The sequence below is a fragment of the Oryctolagus cuniculus genome, chromosome 10 (genome assembly GCF_964237555.1).
Source record: "Oryctolagus cuniculus chromosome 10, mOryCun1.1, whole genome shotgun sequence".
Lineage (NCBI taxonomy): Eukaryota > Metazoa > Chordata > Mammalia > Lagomorpha > Leporidae > Oryctolagus > Oryctolagus cuniculus.
The window spans coordinates 100,547,460-100,561,611 of NC_091441.1; the positions used below are offsets into that span (position 1 = coordinate 100,547,460).

The following is a 14,152-nucleotide window of genomic DNA, read 5'->3' on the forward strand; positions in this document are numbered from 1 at the left end:
AGAGCAGCCGGGACCCGAACCAGCATTCTGACGTAAGATGCTGGCATCACAGGTGGTGGCTTAACCTGCTGTGCACAGAACCTGCCCAGAATATAAGCCGCTTAGCTGCTAGGCTAAGTGTCTATTCTTTTGTTACTTTCTTTATGTGAAAGGAGTATTTTTTGTTTTGTTTTTTTTTTTTGTTTGTTTAGCCTAACCTAAGAGCGGTTTTCACTGAGGGATCTAAAACGACGCACATTTATTCTGTTAATATCGCCTGATCGTGTTTTCAGTATCCTACAGTTTTTATTTCAGTTTTTCTGAGTAGACGCTGTCTGCTGTGATTTGGAAGGTAGACAGTGAGGCCTGGCAGAAGCGCCTCTAGTTCGCTGGTGCTGCTGTGAGCCCTCCGCTCACGAGGATAGCCGTGTTTGCTCAGACACCAGGAGCTTTCTCTGCCATCCCGCCACGCTCTTCACCTCCTCTGGGGCCTTTGCCGGGTCGCGTTTCCTTCCCGCGTCTCTACCGCAGCCTCCAGTTGGCATTCGCAGCTCCCGGGGAGTAGGTCTTCAGTGTACCTCCCTGGGGGACACAGTTCAACCCGCAGCAGGTAGTGGCTGCCTTCCTAGGAATTTTCCCCTTTCCCCTAGGTTATTTAGCTTGTTGGAATGTAGCTGTCTGTAGTGGTAGGCCCTGGCAATCTGCCTTGTTTCTGGAAGGCTGGCAGTACTGCCTCCTCTTTTTATTGGGGGCTTTTTCTCCCCTCAGTCAGTCTAGCTAAAATAGGTTTGTATTTATGGAGCTTTTCAAAGAATCATATATATATATATTCATATGTACATATATATACACACATACTCACACACATGTATATATACATATGTTGGAGAGGGAGAGGAAGAGGGAGGGGGAGGGGGGCACACACACACACATATAGCACATATATACATGTGTGTGCTTCCTGGGCACATTAGCAGGAAGCTGGATCAGAAGCCGAGCAGGCAGGACCTGGCCCGCACTCTGATGCAGGATGTGGGCGTCCCAAGCAGCAGCCTAACCCACAGTGCCCCAGTGCCCGCCCCTGGTGGCACTCACAGCTGTAACTTTGCATCTTTGTCTTTCTTAGACAGTTTTGCCCCTAAGGCCTTGTAGGAAAAGCCTGGGACAAAGGCTGAGGGCGTTATCCTGTCTCCCTCCCTGGGTGTGGCTGCCCTGTGCGTGTCTTGGCCTGAATTCATAAGTTCAGGCATTCCTGGGCTCCTTGGCAGAGGAATGAACTCGGAGGCCAAGGGGAGCGGTGTGGGACGCTGCTCAGGCCGTGCTGTGGGGCGGGGTGGTCGTGGCTCATGACGTTCCAGCTCCGCTTGCTTTGGGCCTCCCTGGGCCTTTAGTGCCCAGTGCGAGTGTTAAGTAGTCTTCTCTGTCCTTGTAGTGGCATCTGTAGAAGGTGCCGTGAGTGTGCGTGTGTGTGTGTGTGTGTGTACGTGTGTCCCAAATGGCACAGTGATGTCCTGCTGTATACTTTACACAATTGTCTGTACTCAGAAACAGGGTTTCCCCAGCACAGGAAGAAAGTCCTGTGGGGGCACGGACTGTTGAACTTGCTTTTACAAACACGGGGCTGCCCAGGGCTCAGTGTGCTCCAGGGCCTGCTCTCCTCCTGGTTTCTAAGCTCCAGGCATCACCCAGGAAATGCCCCATAAGCCTGGTCTCCACTTGCTGCTGCCCTGAACGAGGCCGGCCTCCGTGCCTGGCACCAGAGCTGTGATGACCGAGTGTGTCCCCTAGGGCGTCTGTGAGGAGATGACCTACGAGGAAATTCAAGATCATTATCCACTGGAGTTCGCCCTGCGGGACCAGGACAAGTACCGGTACCGGTACCCCAAGGGGGAGGTAGGTGGGACCGGGGGCTGCCTGCCTGCGAGTGTGCCCTGTGGCTGTGGGTCTGTGGGGGCCCTGCAGGGGCTGTGTGGGCAGCGGAGGGGGCCTGGCCTCGGCAGGGCCTGCTGGGGGCGTGCTCCCCCTCTGCTGCCCAGCTGTGCGGCCCAGGCCTCTGCCCCCTCCCTGGGTGGAGGGAGGACGTGATGCACAGGGCAGGCACCTGGCGCGCACCCAGCTGATCCTGCTGCTCGTCCCCTTCCCACGGTGGAGGGTTAGGAAGGGCAGGGCCTGAGCCGAGTCTGGCTCGTGGGGTCCAGCTCTCCAGGGATCCCGTGGGTAGTTTCTGTTCCCCTGCGTCCGCAGGCTAGCCCCTTCACAGGGAGCTGTCGGCGCTTTCTAGGGCACCCTAGGAGTCAGGGCGCCCTGCCAGCATGAGACCCAGGTCTCTGAGCCCCGTCCTCCTGGACGCGTCCCCCATCATAGGGCGACCCCGTCCTCCCTGCCGCTCCAGGCACTGACCCCACCTCTGGTTCCAGACCCAAGGGGACCTTCCGCAGAGGGCCCGTGGCACCCACATGCAGTCTGCCCTTGTCACCTACCCTTGCGCAGGCTCCCTGCTCAGCCCAGGCCCCAGGTCAAACACTTTGGTCACCTTTGACCCTGCATCTCTGCCTTCTCCCACGTGCTCTGGGGAGTGGCCATATTAAAATGCCCCCAAGGTGCACGTGTGTGCACTCATACACACACATACACAGACCTGGAAGCACCCCCACCCAGACGCCGGGCTCACAGCCCCCACACCGGCCCATCCGGGGGATCATGTAGCTCTGGGTGGCACTGTTGCCTGCACCGGAGCTGAGACCAGCCCAGATAGCGGAGAGCCGGCAGCTGGGTGCTCTAGCTTGAGAACGCAGGGAGAACACAGGTCAGAAAGTGACGGTTTCCGAAAGACCTGATCTGGGCTTTCCCCGGCGCCACCAGGGCCAGCAGTCCCTGCAGGCCTCGCTTTACAGCCAGAGCAGGCAGGAATCGGGCAGACTCAGCCTGAGCGCCTGAGGACCTGGCTGTGTGCAGGGGTTGAAATCCCCAGAGCTCCGGCCAAGGCCTCAGGCTCCCCCACCACACACCCGCAGCTTCCTGCTTCAGCCTGGTGTCTCACTGCTGCAGTCCTGTTGGAGCAGCTGCCCACCCTGTGCTTAGCCTGCCAGAATGGGGAGGGGGCCAGGAGCGGGACGGTGGCCTTCCTCCCCACCCCGGCAGCCAGGCCTGAGGGACCGCCCCCTGCTTGCCCTTGCAGTCCTATGAGGACCTGGTGCAGCGACTGGAGCCTGTCATCATGGAGCTGGAGCGGCAGGAGAACGTGTTGGTCATCTGCCACCAGGCCGTGATGCGCTGCCTCCTGGCCTACTTCCTGGACAAGGCGGCAGGTGCAGGCCTGGCCCTGGGGCAGGGCTGGGGGGAGGGACTGTCACCGAGCACCCCTGGCATGCCAGCCTCCCCCTCTGTGTCCACAGAACAGCTGCCCTACCTCAAATGCCCGCTGCACACAGTCCTGAAGCTGACCCCCGTGGCTTATGGTAAGGAAACCTCCCGCACTCTGGCCTTCCATTGCCATGGCCTTGGCTCTTTGTGGGATCTTGTTATTTTCTGAAAATCCCATAAAGAATCCACCCCCCGACACACACATACACACACACACACACACCTTCCCAATTTGCAGGTGTGTCGTCAACACAGCTGTGGCTCAGGGAACCTCCCCAGCATCCTTCCTTGACCATGGCCCACCTGGGAGAAGGGCTTCTCCCCAAAACCCATGCAGCACTCAACAGGGCCGGGATTGTAGAACATTCCGGATGTTGCTGCCCGCCCGAGACCCCCTGGGTCAGCCCTCCCCTGCATCACAGGTGCTCTGGGGAGAGGGACCGAAGCTCCGTGGCAGCCAATGGACCCACCGGGTGTCCCATTGCACAGAGCCTTGTGTGGCCCAGTGGGGTGTGGGGCACTGGGGTCCCGACAATTGGGAGTGGCCCCTGCCGGCTTGTGGCTGCTGCAGCCGCTCATGGCCGCGGGGTGAGGAGCTGCCTGGGGGCCTCCGGAGGATACATCCTTGCATGGGGCTTCACAGAGCTGGCCGTGGGGGCGGGGGAAGGACTCCATCCAGTGACGCCCAGCCCCTCGTGAGAAGCTCACCCGCCTGTCCCCTTTGGCAGGCTGTAAAGTGGAGTCCATATTCCTGAATGTGGCGGCTGTGAACACGCACCGGGACAGGCCTCAGGTAGCAGGGTCACTGCTGGGGTGCTGGGCGGGTTCCTGGGGTACCCACACACCGTGTCTGTGGGGCCAGGCCCGGCAGGGGCACTGCCAGAGGGAGCTGTGGCCCCTGGTGTGGGCTGGGTCAGGTGCTTCCCAAAGTCAGGTGCCCCGGGGGTGGGGAAGTCCCCTGGGCCGGCAGCCCAGGAAGCACCTGAGCTTGGGTGTGGCTGGCTGCACAGCAGCCCCAGCCCAGCGGTCTGGGCCCACGAGGCTGCGAATGGCTGGAGGCTGCAGGGGCGGGCAGGGCTCCTTCCCTGGCCTCCCGGCTCTAGGCCTCTTGAACACCTTTTCTGACCCGGGCAGCTTTAAGGACTAGGACAGGACCGTGCGTTAGGGCCCTGCACTGGGCAGCCACCATCTTCCAGAAGAGCCGTCCTCTCAGTGCCCTTGTGGTGACTGTTCCACAGGGCAAGGCAGGGCCTCCCACGAGAGCCCCGGTTCCCAGAGGCCACTGCTCCGAGAAGGCTCCTGGGGCGCAGTCATACCTGGTGCCCTCCACGATGGGCTACAGCCAACACCGTCCCCTGACGCCTAGAGCCAGGGAGGAGACCCCTGGGAGCTGAGCCCCTTCGCTGCCCCTGCTGCTGAGGGTGCAAGCCTAAGCCCGGCCCTCCCGTGCTGGGGGAGCCCTGGCCGGGACACACACCCTGCCTTTGTCCTGTTGTCCAAGTTTTTTTTTTTTTTTTTTTTTTTTTAAGATCATTTATTTATTTAAGAGGTAGAGTTACAAATAGAGAGAGGGAGAGAGATCTTCCATCCACTGGTTCACTCCCTAAACGGCTACAACAGCCAGGGCTGAGCCAATCCAAAGCCAGGAGCCAGGAGCTTCCTCTGGGTCTCCCACGTGGGTGCAGGGGCCCAAGGACTTGGGCCATCCTCCACTGTTTCCCCAGGCCATAGCAGAGAGCTGGACTGGAAGTGGAGCAGCCAGGACGTGAACCGGTGCTCATATGGGATGCTGGCACTGCAGGTGGAGGCTTAGCCCACCCACTATGTCACAGTGCCGACCCCTGTGCAAGGTCTTGACCCTGTACCCTGAGGGTCAGCGCTGTCTGTCTTTATTGTTGTGCAGAATGTGGACATCTCGAGGCCTCCGGAGGAAGCCCTCGTCACAGTTCCCGCTCACCAGTGACGGCCTTGTCTGCTGTGACCCCTGGGCAGGCGTGGATCTCTGCACACGAGCATTCCAGACGCCCTCAGTCTGTGTGACACCGTGCAGGAACATTCTCGAAACCAGGCATGGCTGGTGGCCCCCAGAGCCCCCACCAGCCTGCCTCCTTGTTGACAGCGACACAGCAGGCCGGGCACCGACCTGCCGCTCTGCGTGTGTGCAGGCTGGGCTGGCGGGCCTGCGCCGGCCCTCGGTCACAGCCCCTAGCTGTCGTTGTTCACCGTGTGGCTTTGTGACTTGTGAAACCCTCAAATGTGAAACAGAAAGTGCTCGCCGGGAAGTCGCTGCTGTGGCCTGGCGGCCTGGAGTGGCGCTGGTGGCCTGGCTGGGTCTCTGCTGTCCTCCGTATGGCCACTTCCTGTGCCAGAGGTCATCACGGGACCCCGAGCTGCCGCTGCTGCAGGTGCGAGAGAGGGACGGCCCCCTGGGAGCTGCAGGGTGGCAGCCAAGGCAGAGCCTCTGGGGCAGCATGGCCAGGCCCCAGTGTCCATGTCGCTCACATGTGTGGGCGCTCATGGAAGCAGTGTGCTGGCTCCTGCATGCTGTGATGACAAAAACCTGTGGGAGGAGGCCACAGGTCACCCCTTCCCTGTGCATGTACTGGTGGCCCTGGCCGCCCCTCCCCGCCGCTCACGGTGAGATGGGGCAGTTGTACGCATTCCCTTCATGGTACCCACACCCAAGTGCTCAAGGGAGAGGCCGCCCCATCTCCCCTTCCCGGCTGTGCACATGGGCATCCGGGGGGAGGCGGCCTCCCACCTGCGGCCACCTGTGTGCACGCGGGAATGTGTGCAGCTGGGTCGGGGAGCCTGCTGTGGTCTGTAAGACCTGCCCTGGGCTTTGTCCACCTCTCCCTAAGGGGCTGAGGCAGCGGAGAGGACAGGAACGGAGGCAGCCCGCATGGAGGGAGCGTTTTCCCAGTCCCGTCACAGTTGTTCACTTGGGTGCCGTGCGCCTGGTGACAATGGCCTTGGCAAGTCTGGCCTCTGTGGTGCCTCTGGGTCCAGGCCCCGGGGCCTGTGCCCATTTGATAGCTGGCAACCAGACTGGCTGGCTGTTAAGGGCCTGGGCCAGAAAGTGTGTGGATTTGAAGCCAGGGGCTCTGCTCTCCCCACTGGTGGGCCGCGGTGAGGCCAGGCTGGCTTTGTACACAGAGCCTGGCCCCAGAGCTCTCTGCAGGTGCCACCTCCCCGAGAAGTCAGCGTCCTTGGCCCCGCCTGGCGGTCGCCTCTGTGGAGGTGACAGCAGCTATGAGGGCTGCAGGTGGAGCAAAGTCTGTTGCGTGGCTGGGTGGGAGCCCCCTGTGGGACTGTCTCCTGTCGGAGCCCCCTGCCCTCAGGCCGGGCCCAAGGCCCCACTGCTGCCTCTGGGACATGAAAGCGGGACCTCAGCTCTGTGTCCCTCGAAGTTCTGGGACTTTGGTCACTTGGACACACTCCATAACGGGTCCCTTCGGTCAGCAGCAGGGGGTACCCACGTGGGTGTCCCCTGAGGCGAGCCCACCGAGGCCCCGTGTGTGCAGAGGGAAGGCAGGCGCTGCTGGACTCCTGCGTTACCAGGGCTGGGACAGGGCAGAGGGAGGTCTGGGGTCAGGACAAGGGTGCAGCCCCCTCCCCAGCTTTGGCCCTGTGTGGCCTCTGTGTGGGCGGCGCCAGGCCTGGTGGGCTGCTGGGTTTGGCTGTGACGATTGAGGCACCTGAATGACGGCGTTCTGCTTCCCCAGAGCGCACGGGTCTCAGCCGCACACCACACTGTGTCCAGCATTCTTTGCAATAAATACTTTTTTAAAAAAATATTAACTTAGATTGTATTTTTTTTAAGAAAAGATTTATTTATTTGAAAGAGTTACAGAGAGAGAGAGGGAGAGACACAGAGCGAGATCTTCCATCTGCTGGCTCACTCCCCAGATACCGAAGCCAGGAACCAGGAACTTCATCCAGGTCTCCCATGTGCGTGCAGCGGCCAAAGCACTTGGCCCATCTTCTGCTGCTCTACCAGGCCATTAGCAGGGAGCCAGATCAGAAGTGGAGCAGCTGGGACTTGAACCAGTGACATAGGGGATGCCAGTGCTGCAGGTGGCAGCTTTATCCGCTTCACCACAACACAGGCCCCACTGAGATCATATTGTGTAGCCCAGTGGTGAGGTGTTCTTTCTGCCAGCTCTGTAGACACCTGTGTTGTGGTCTTTCTCATGGTTGTGAGTTAGGATCCTGGGTTCAGCTCCCACCTCTGGGCTCCCTCACTGGAGAGGATGTGGGCTGCACTGGGCCTGGCACCTGGGCTGCCCTGGGCGCTGTGGGGAGGCAGATGTGTGAGCATAGGATGGGCATCCGGAGCAAAGTCCTGGGAGGGAGAGCCCGAGATACCCGGAAGCAGGGGTCTCAAGTGTGGGCGTCCTTGGGGGAGGGAACCCGGGGCTGGGCGGGACGAGGGCTGCGAGGGCCGGGGCTGCGGCCTGCTGGCTGGATCTGAGGCCTTTGGGGAAGAGAGTGGCAGGGTCTTCCCTTTCCCCTGCCTCCGAGTGTTGTTGGACGTCCATACTTCCTGCCCTGGGCTGGCTACAGGAGGGGGGTCGTGGGTGCTTCTCTGTGGCCGGATCGGGGCTGGGCATGGCTGGGTGCCCATCTCTGCCTCTCGCAGTGGTCAGGGCAGAGGGTGGCTGTGGCCAGGCTGCTTCTTTGGTGGTTTGGGGAGGCCGACGGCCATGTGCTACCTTGCCCAGCTGGGCCACCCCAGGGGCCAGAGGGAGAGGGAGATGTGCAGGATTGAGGTCCGTGGCAGCTGGGACTCTGCTCCTAGGGAGTGGGTCAGCCTGGGGGACAGCCAGGGGGTCAGGGGTCCTCACCCGTCTTGGAGCACGGGCAGCAGGGAGAGCTCTGAGACTCCTCAGCCCTTTCTTTGAAAGTTCTGATTTTTTTTAAGATTTTATTTATTTATTTGAGAGGTAGAATCACAGAGGGGGAGACAGAGAGGTCTTCAACTCGCTGGTTCACTCTCCAAATGGCTGCAATGGCTGGAGCTGTGCCAATCCAAAGCCAGGAGCCAAGAGCTTCTTCCGGGTCTCCCACGTGGCTGTGGGGGCCCAAGGACTTAGGCCATGTTTTGCTGCTTTCCCAGGCACATTCGCAGGGAGCTGGATCAGAAGTGGAGCAGGCAGGACTCATGACCCAGCACACATAGGGGATGCTGGTGTTGTAGGCAGTGGCCTAATCCGCTATGTCACAATGCTGGCCCCTGATAAACATCTTAAAGGAGGCCTCTGGCTGCTACAGAATCAAAAACACACTGGAGGGGCCAGCACTGTGGCATAGCGGGTGAGGCTGCCGCCTGCATGCCAGCATTCCATATGGATGCCAGTTTGGGTCCCAGCTACTCCACTTCTGATCCAGCTCCCTACAAATGTGCCTGGGAAAGCAGCAGAAGATGGCCCAAGTCCTTGGGCTCCTGCACCTGTGTGGGAGACCCGGAAGATGCTCCTGGCTCCTAGCTTTGGATAGGCCCAGCTTCAGCCATTGTGGCCATCTGGGGAGTGAACCAACAAATGGAAGACCTCTCTCTCTCTGTATGCCTCTGCCTCTCTGTAATTTTATGTTTCAAATAAATAAACAAATCTTTAAAAAAAAATTTAACAAAGGCCGGCGCCGCGGCTCACTAGGCTAATCCTCCGCCTAGCGGCGCCGGCACACCGGGTTCTAGTCCCGGTTGCCCCTCTTCCAGGCCAGCTCTCTGCTGTGGCCAGGGAGTGCAGTGGAGGATGGCCCAGGTGCTTGGGCCCTGCACCCCATGGGAGACCAGGAAAAGCACCTGGCTCCTGGCTCCTGCCATCGGATCAGCCCGGTGCGCCGGCCGCGGCGGCCATTGGAGGGTGAACCAACGGCAAAGGAAGACCTTCCTCTCTGTCTCTCTCTCTCACTGTCCACTCTGCCTGTCAAAAAATAAAAGAAAAAAAAAGAAAAGCACAATCTTTCTAAAAAAAAAATTTTAATAAAACCAAACCCCCCACAAACACACTTGAGGGGCCCAGCATCCTGCCAACTGTGACTCCCACATGCCATGCAGTGTGTGGAGGGTGCCCGAGGGTTTTTGGTGCAGTCCCCTAAACTGAAGGGCAGATATACCCCCCCAGCCCCGCCCAGAGTTGCGAATCACCTTGCTGGGAGAACTCTGGGACCGCAGACGAGTCACCCTAACTGAGGAAATGCTGCAGTTCCAGGTGTGCTTCTTGGACTGTAGTCCATATTGTGACAGACAGCCTCTGGCTGTCCTGCCTGCTGCTCCCTTGCCAACAGTCACCTGACTACAGTCACCCTGACTAAGAAGGAGCTGCTGTTACAGGCATACCTCTGAGCTCACAGTCTATTCTTTAACAGGCAGTGCCTTTGCTTGTTGTCTTTAGTTGCTGCTTCCTCAGATGGTGTGTTGGTAAGTTCTTGGCATTCTGGTATGTGTTATATCTCACAGCATGTTAGTGTACTAGGGGCTTGGGTTTTATGTCCCTTATTAGGGTGCACACTATGAAGCGGGAGTTGATGATATAAGTAGCTGCCTCTCTGACGTCTATATGGGAGGTCTTGGTTGAGTTCTGAGCTCCAGGCTAGCACCTGGGCATGTGAAGTCGGTGTTTCTAAGACAGAAGGGTGTACTCTAATGGGGTGGGGTGAAGTTTACCCTTCCGAATGGTGTATGCGGTGGTGGACAATAACCGACCAGGAGGCAGGAACCCTGGCCTCCCTCACCCTTCCCGATGAAGCCACAGGCGGCCCTTGCACCTTTCTCACCCCATCAGGGATCTCACCCACTGTTCATACATCCGACTCCCCACGGTGAGAGGCAGGACGCTGGGATGGGGTCCTTTGCCAGGTTTTGTTGTAGGCTCCAGCTGCTGTGTGGCAGAGGCCTCTGGGACTGGTACCGGTGCTTCATTGCAAGCGGCAGCTTAACCTGCTGTGCCATGATGCTGGCCCCAGTGGTCACTGCCTTAATCCCTCGGGGAATCTGGGAGCTGAGCAGCAGCTGCACCCTTCCCCGGTGCCCTTGATGGCTTGTTGCACACTGGGCATCTGCACCAGTCGTGGAGTCAGGTAGCGACTTGTCTAACCAATGCTGGTGATGTTCTAGAACGTTTTCATCTGGAATACACACAGCCCTTGGACCTGCTAACGGACTATCTCAGCCTCGTTGCTTAGCAGGGCTGAAAGTTTTCTTTTTGTGCCTTGACAGGTGTCATTCTCTTGAAGTTGTTTGGTGCTATTAAAAGCAACCACCTGGGGCTGGCGCTGTGGTGGGTGTAGCAGGTAAAACCTCTGCCTGTGATGCCGGCATCCCATATGGGCGCCCATTCGAGTCCCAGCTGCTCCACTTCCAATTAATGTACCTAGGAGAACAGTGGAAGACGGCCAAGTGGTTGGGCCCTTGCACCCATGTTGGAGACTTCGAAGAAGCTCTTGGCTTTAGCCTTGCCCAGCTCGCTCACTCGCTCGCTCGCTCTCTCTCTGTTTTCCCGTTTTTCTTTTGAAGGGCAGAGTTAGAGGTCTTCCTTCCGCTGGTTCACTCTCCAGTTAGCCGCAAAGGCCAGAGCTACGCTGATCCGAAGCCAGGAGATTGTTCTGGGTCTCCCACGCGGGTGCAGGGGCCCAAGGACTTGGGCCATCTTCTACGGCTTTTCCAGGACAGAGCAGAGAGCTGGATCAGAAGTGGAGCAGCTAGGACTCGACTGGCGCCTAAATGGGATGCCGGCACTTCAGGTAGTGGCTTTTACCTGCTACGCCACCGTGCCGATCTCTCAAATAAATAAATCTTAACATATGTGCATAAAGCGACTACGGAGCAGGGGAGCAGGCATTTGGCCAAGCAGCTGGGCACTGCGTGGAGTGCCTGCATCCCAGCATCCTCTATGAAGGGCCTGGTTTTGATCTGGGCGAGGTAGGGAGCTAGCGAACAATGGAGCTAAGAGGCTGCAGCTGTCTCCTTCCTTACCCTTGTTCTGCTAAAATCCCACCCCCTTCCTTGGTGATTTGGCACTCACTTTGCCATGATGCACCTGAGACTACCGCACCACATACAGGACGCCATGATGAATGCGTGCGTGTTGAGCTCCACGTGGAGATGCCATGAGACCCTGCTGGAGGTCATCAAACCCCACCCCATTTGTAGATTCAACCAGGGCACCACCCCCACCCAACAAAGGAGCGATGGAAGCCGGGTGGGCAAGAGTCTCCCTCTGGGGGTTGCCGTCTTCACCTCCGGTTGTGTTCTCTCTCTGCCCCTTTAATAAATCCTGCTCCCTTCTTGCACTTGGTCTACAGCTTTGCTTTGAATTCATCTCTCACAAGAACTTGGAACAAATGCAGCTGGGAACATGCCCTCCCACCCCTCCCCCACCTCCAGCAATTTCAGCCCAGACTCTGCTTCCAGTTCCAGCTTCCTGCTAATGTGCACCTGGGAGGCAGCAGGTGGTGGCTCAAGTAATTCTGATTGTACCACCCACGTGAGAGACCCGGATTGAGCTCCTGGCTCTGCTCTGCTGGAGCTGCTACAACCTCTGGAAAAAAAAAAAAGTTCCAAGGAGCGTAAACCCAAAACTCTTGGGCCAAGAGATTTCAGAAATAAAAAGGTTTTCTGGGCCATTACAGATGTCAGCCAAGAAGAATGGACAGGTCCTGGGGCAAGTTTGTGCAGCCACCAGCAGCAACAGTGGGTAGTAGCTGGCAAAAAACACCCGCCAAAACCTTGTCCTGTCTGAAAAACCAGGGCAGTTGATAATGAAATGCTGTGGAAGGCAGGTGCGAGTTATTCACATTGCGTCTACACTGGCGGTGCGGTGCGTGAGAGCAGAATGCTTTGGGACAGGAGGGCTGTCCACAAGCAGGGACTGCTGCCTCTGGGACGGCTGGGGCTGCCAGCAGGATTGTGGGGGGGGCACCCAGGGAGTCGGGCAGAGTTGGCCCTAGGGTCTTAACCCACACTCAAGGTCAGATGGTCCTCAGTTCTCTTCTGCCTGTAGCTCCTTAGGGGTCAACCCCCCTCCTCCCTTCTACCCCACCCTCACCCCAGTCCAATTTAGGGCATCTCAGGACTTCACAAACTTTTGGGGGCCACCCACCCACACTCTGGCTGGCTGCGGATGGCAGGTGGGATGACTCAGAAGAGTGACTCAGAACTCAGGAAGACATTTTCCCCAGATTGGCTGCTTTCTTGTAGAGCGCATGGAGGATGCGGTTCGGGAACAGCCTGTGAGCCAGAGCCCGGCGGCCGCTGCTTCGCACCCAAATGGAGTCGTCACGCTCAGTGTCCCTCCTCATGCTGAAACTTCACAAAACCAAGTGGATCCCAAAACAGAGCAGTTTTGTTTTTCCTTGAAAACAGGAAATTCCAGTCTGCCAGTCAGGATAATAAGGACGTCCCCCTGCTTTAACCCTTACAGAGGAACAACCTGGTCTGAACCAGTCTGCTTCCTCTATGCTGTTCTTCATCGCATCCACATCTTGTAAAACCTGCTGCCCCGCTGTGGGGGTTCTAGAATCCAGCAAAAGCCTGTTCGCTGTGGAACTAACTGTGGGGTCACCTACTAGCTGCCGGGGAGGGGCTCAGAGCCCAAGTCCCCCACGGAGCACTACGTGTTCAATCAAGAATGACAGAGAGCCGGCGCCGTGGCTCACTAGGCTAATCCTCCACCTAGCAGCGCTGGCACACCGGGTTCTAGTCCCGGTTGTCCCTCTTCCAGGCCAGCTCTCTGCTGTGGCCCGGGAGTGCAGTGGAGGATGGCCCAAGTGCTTGGGCCCTGCACCCCATGGGAGACCAGTGGTACGCCGGCCGCAGCGGCCATTGGAGGGTGAACCAACGGCAAAGGAAGACCTTTCTCTCTGTCTCTCTCTCTCACTGTCCACTCGGCCTGTCACAAAAAAAAAAAAAAAAAAAAAAGACAGAGAAAGAGCGAGCTTCCATCCTCTGGTTCACTCCACAAATGCCTACAACATGCAGGGCTGGGTCAAGGCAAAGCCAAGAGCCCAGAACTAGGTCTCCCACGTGTGTGGCAAGGACTCAGGTACTTGAGCCATCGCCTGCTGCCTCCCAGGGTGTGTATCAGCAGGAAGCTGAATCAGAAGTTGAGTAGCCAGGACTCAAACAGGGAACTTGGACATGGGCTATGGGAGTTCCCCATTGCAGCCTAACCCACTGTGCCGCAATGCCCAAGCAAGGGGTTTTTATTTAAAAAAATATTTGAGAGGCAGAGCAAAGTCTTCCATCTGCTGGTTCGCTCCCCTAATGGCTGAAACGGCAGGAGCTGAGCCGGTCAAAAGCCAGGAACTTCTTCCAGGTCTCCCACGTGGGTGCAAGGGACCCAAGCACTCGGGCCATCTTCCACTGCTTTCTCAGGCTATAGCGGAGAGCTAAATCAGAAGAGGAGCAGCTGGGACATGAACCAGGGTCCATATGCCGCTGCCATAGGTGCAAGCTTAGCCCACTGTGCCACAGCACTGGCCCCCTAAACAAGGGGTTTATGGAGGTTGCACCACAAACAAGGGCAAGATCAATCAAATCATTGGCTATTGATGATTGAATCGAGCTCTAGCCAGGTCCACTACTGAGGCTGGGGATGGGGCTTAAAGTTGCAACCCCCTCATGCTAGTCTGGTCTCCTGGAGACCAGCCCACATCCTGCTGGAAGCCATCCCACTAGACAGTCAACTCGAAGGGTTTTAGGAACTCCCGTGGTAGGAACTGCAGACCAAATATTTATTTTTTATTATGTCGTATGACTGGCGGTGACTCTAGGAGCTCTGTCACCCTTTCTCCAGAGGCGAGCCAG

General features: G+C 58.0%; 1 protein-coding gene across 3 annotated transcripts in view; it reads left to right on the top strand.

The window, feature by feature from the left end:
• The window catches only part of PFKFB4 (6-phosphofructo-2-kinase/fructose-2,6-biphosphatase 4), a 30,633-nt gene extending 25,310 nt beyond the window's left edge, over positions 1-5,323 (top strand). For all 3 annotated transcript variants that reach the window (XM_008260608.4, XM_002713376.5, XM_051851655.2), the window contains 5 exons: positions 1,768-1,872; positions 3,158-3,287; positions 3,375-3,437; positions 4,071-4,135; positions 5,246-5,323. In XM_008260608.4, coding sequence (XP_008258830.1) covers positions 1,768-1,872; positions 3,158-3,287; positions 3,375-3,437; positions 4,071-4,135; positions 5,246-5,305 — 423 coding nt within the window. In that variant the 3' untranslated portion in view covers positions 5,306-5,323. The remainder of the gene's footprint in view (positions 1-1,767; positions 1,873-3,157; positions 3,288-3,374; positions 3,438-4,070; positions 4,136-5,245) is intronic.
• Positions 5,324-14,152: the final 8,829 nt, after the last annotated feature.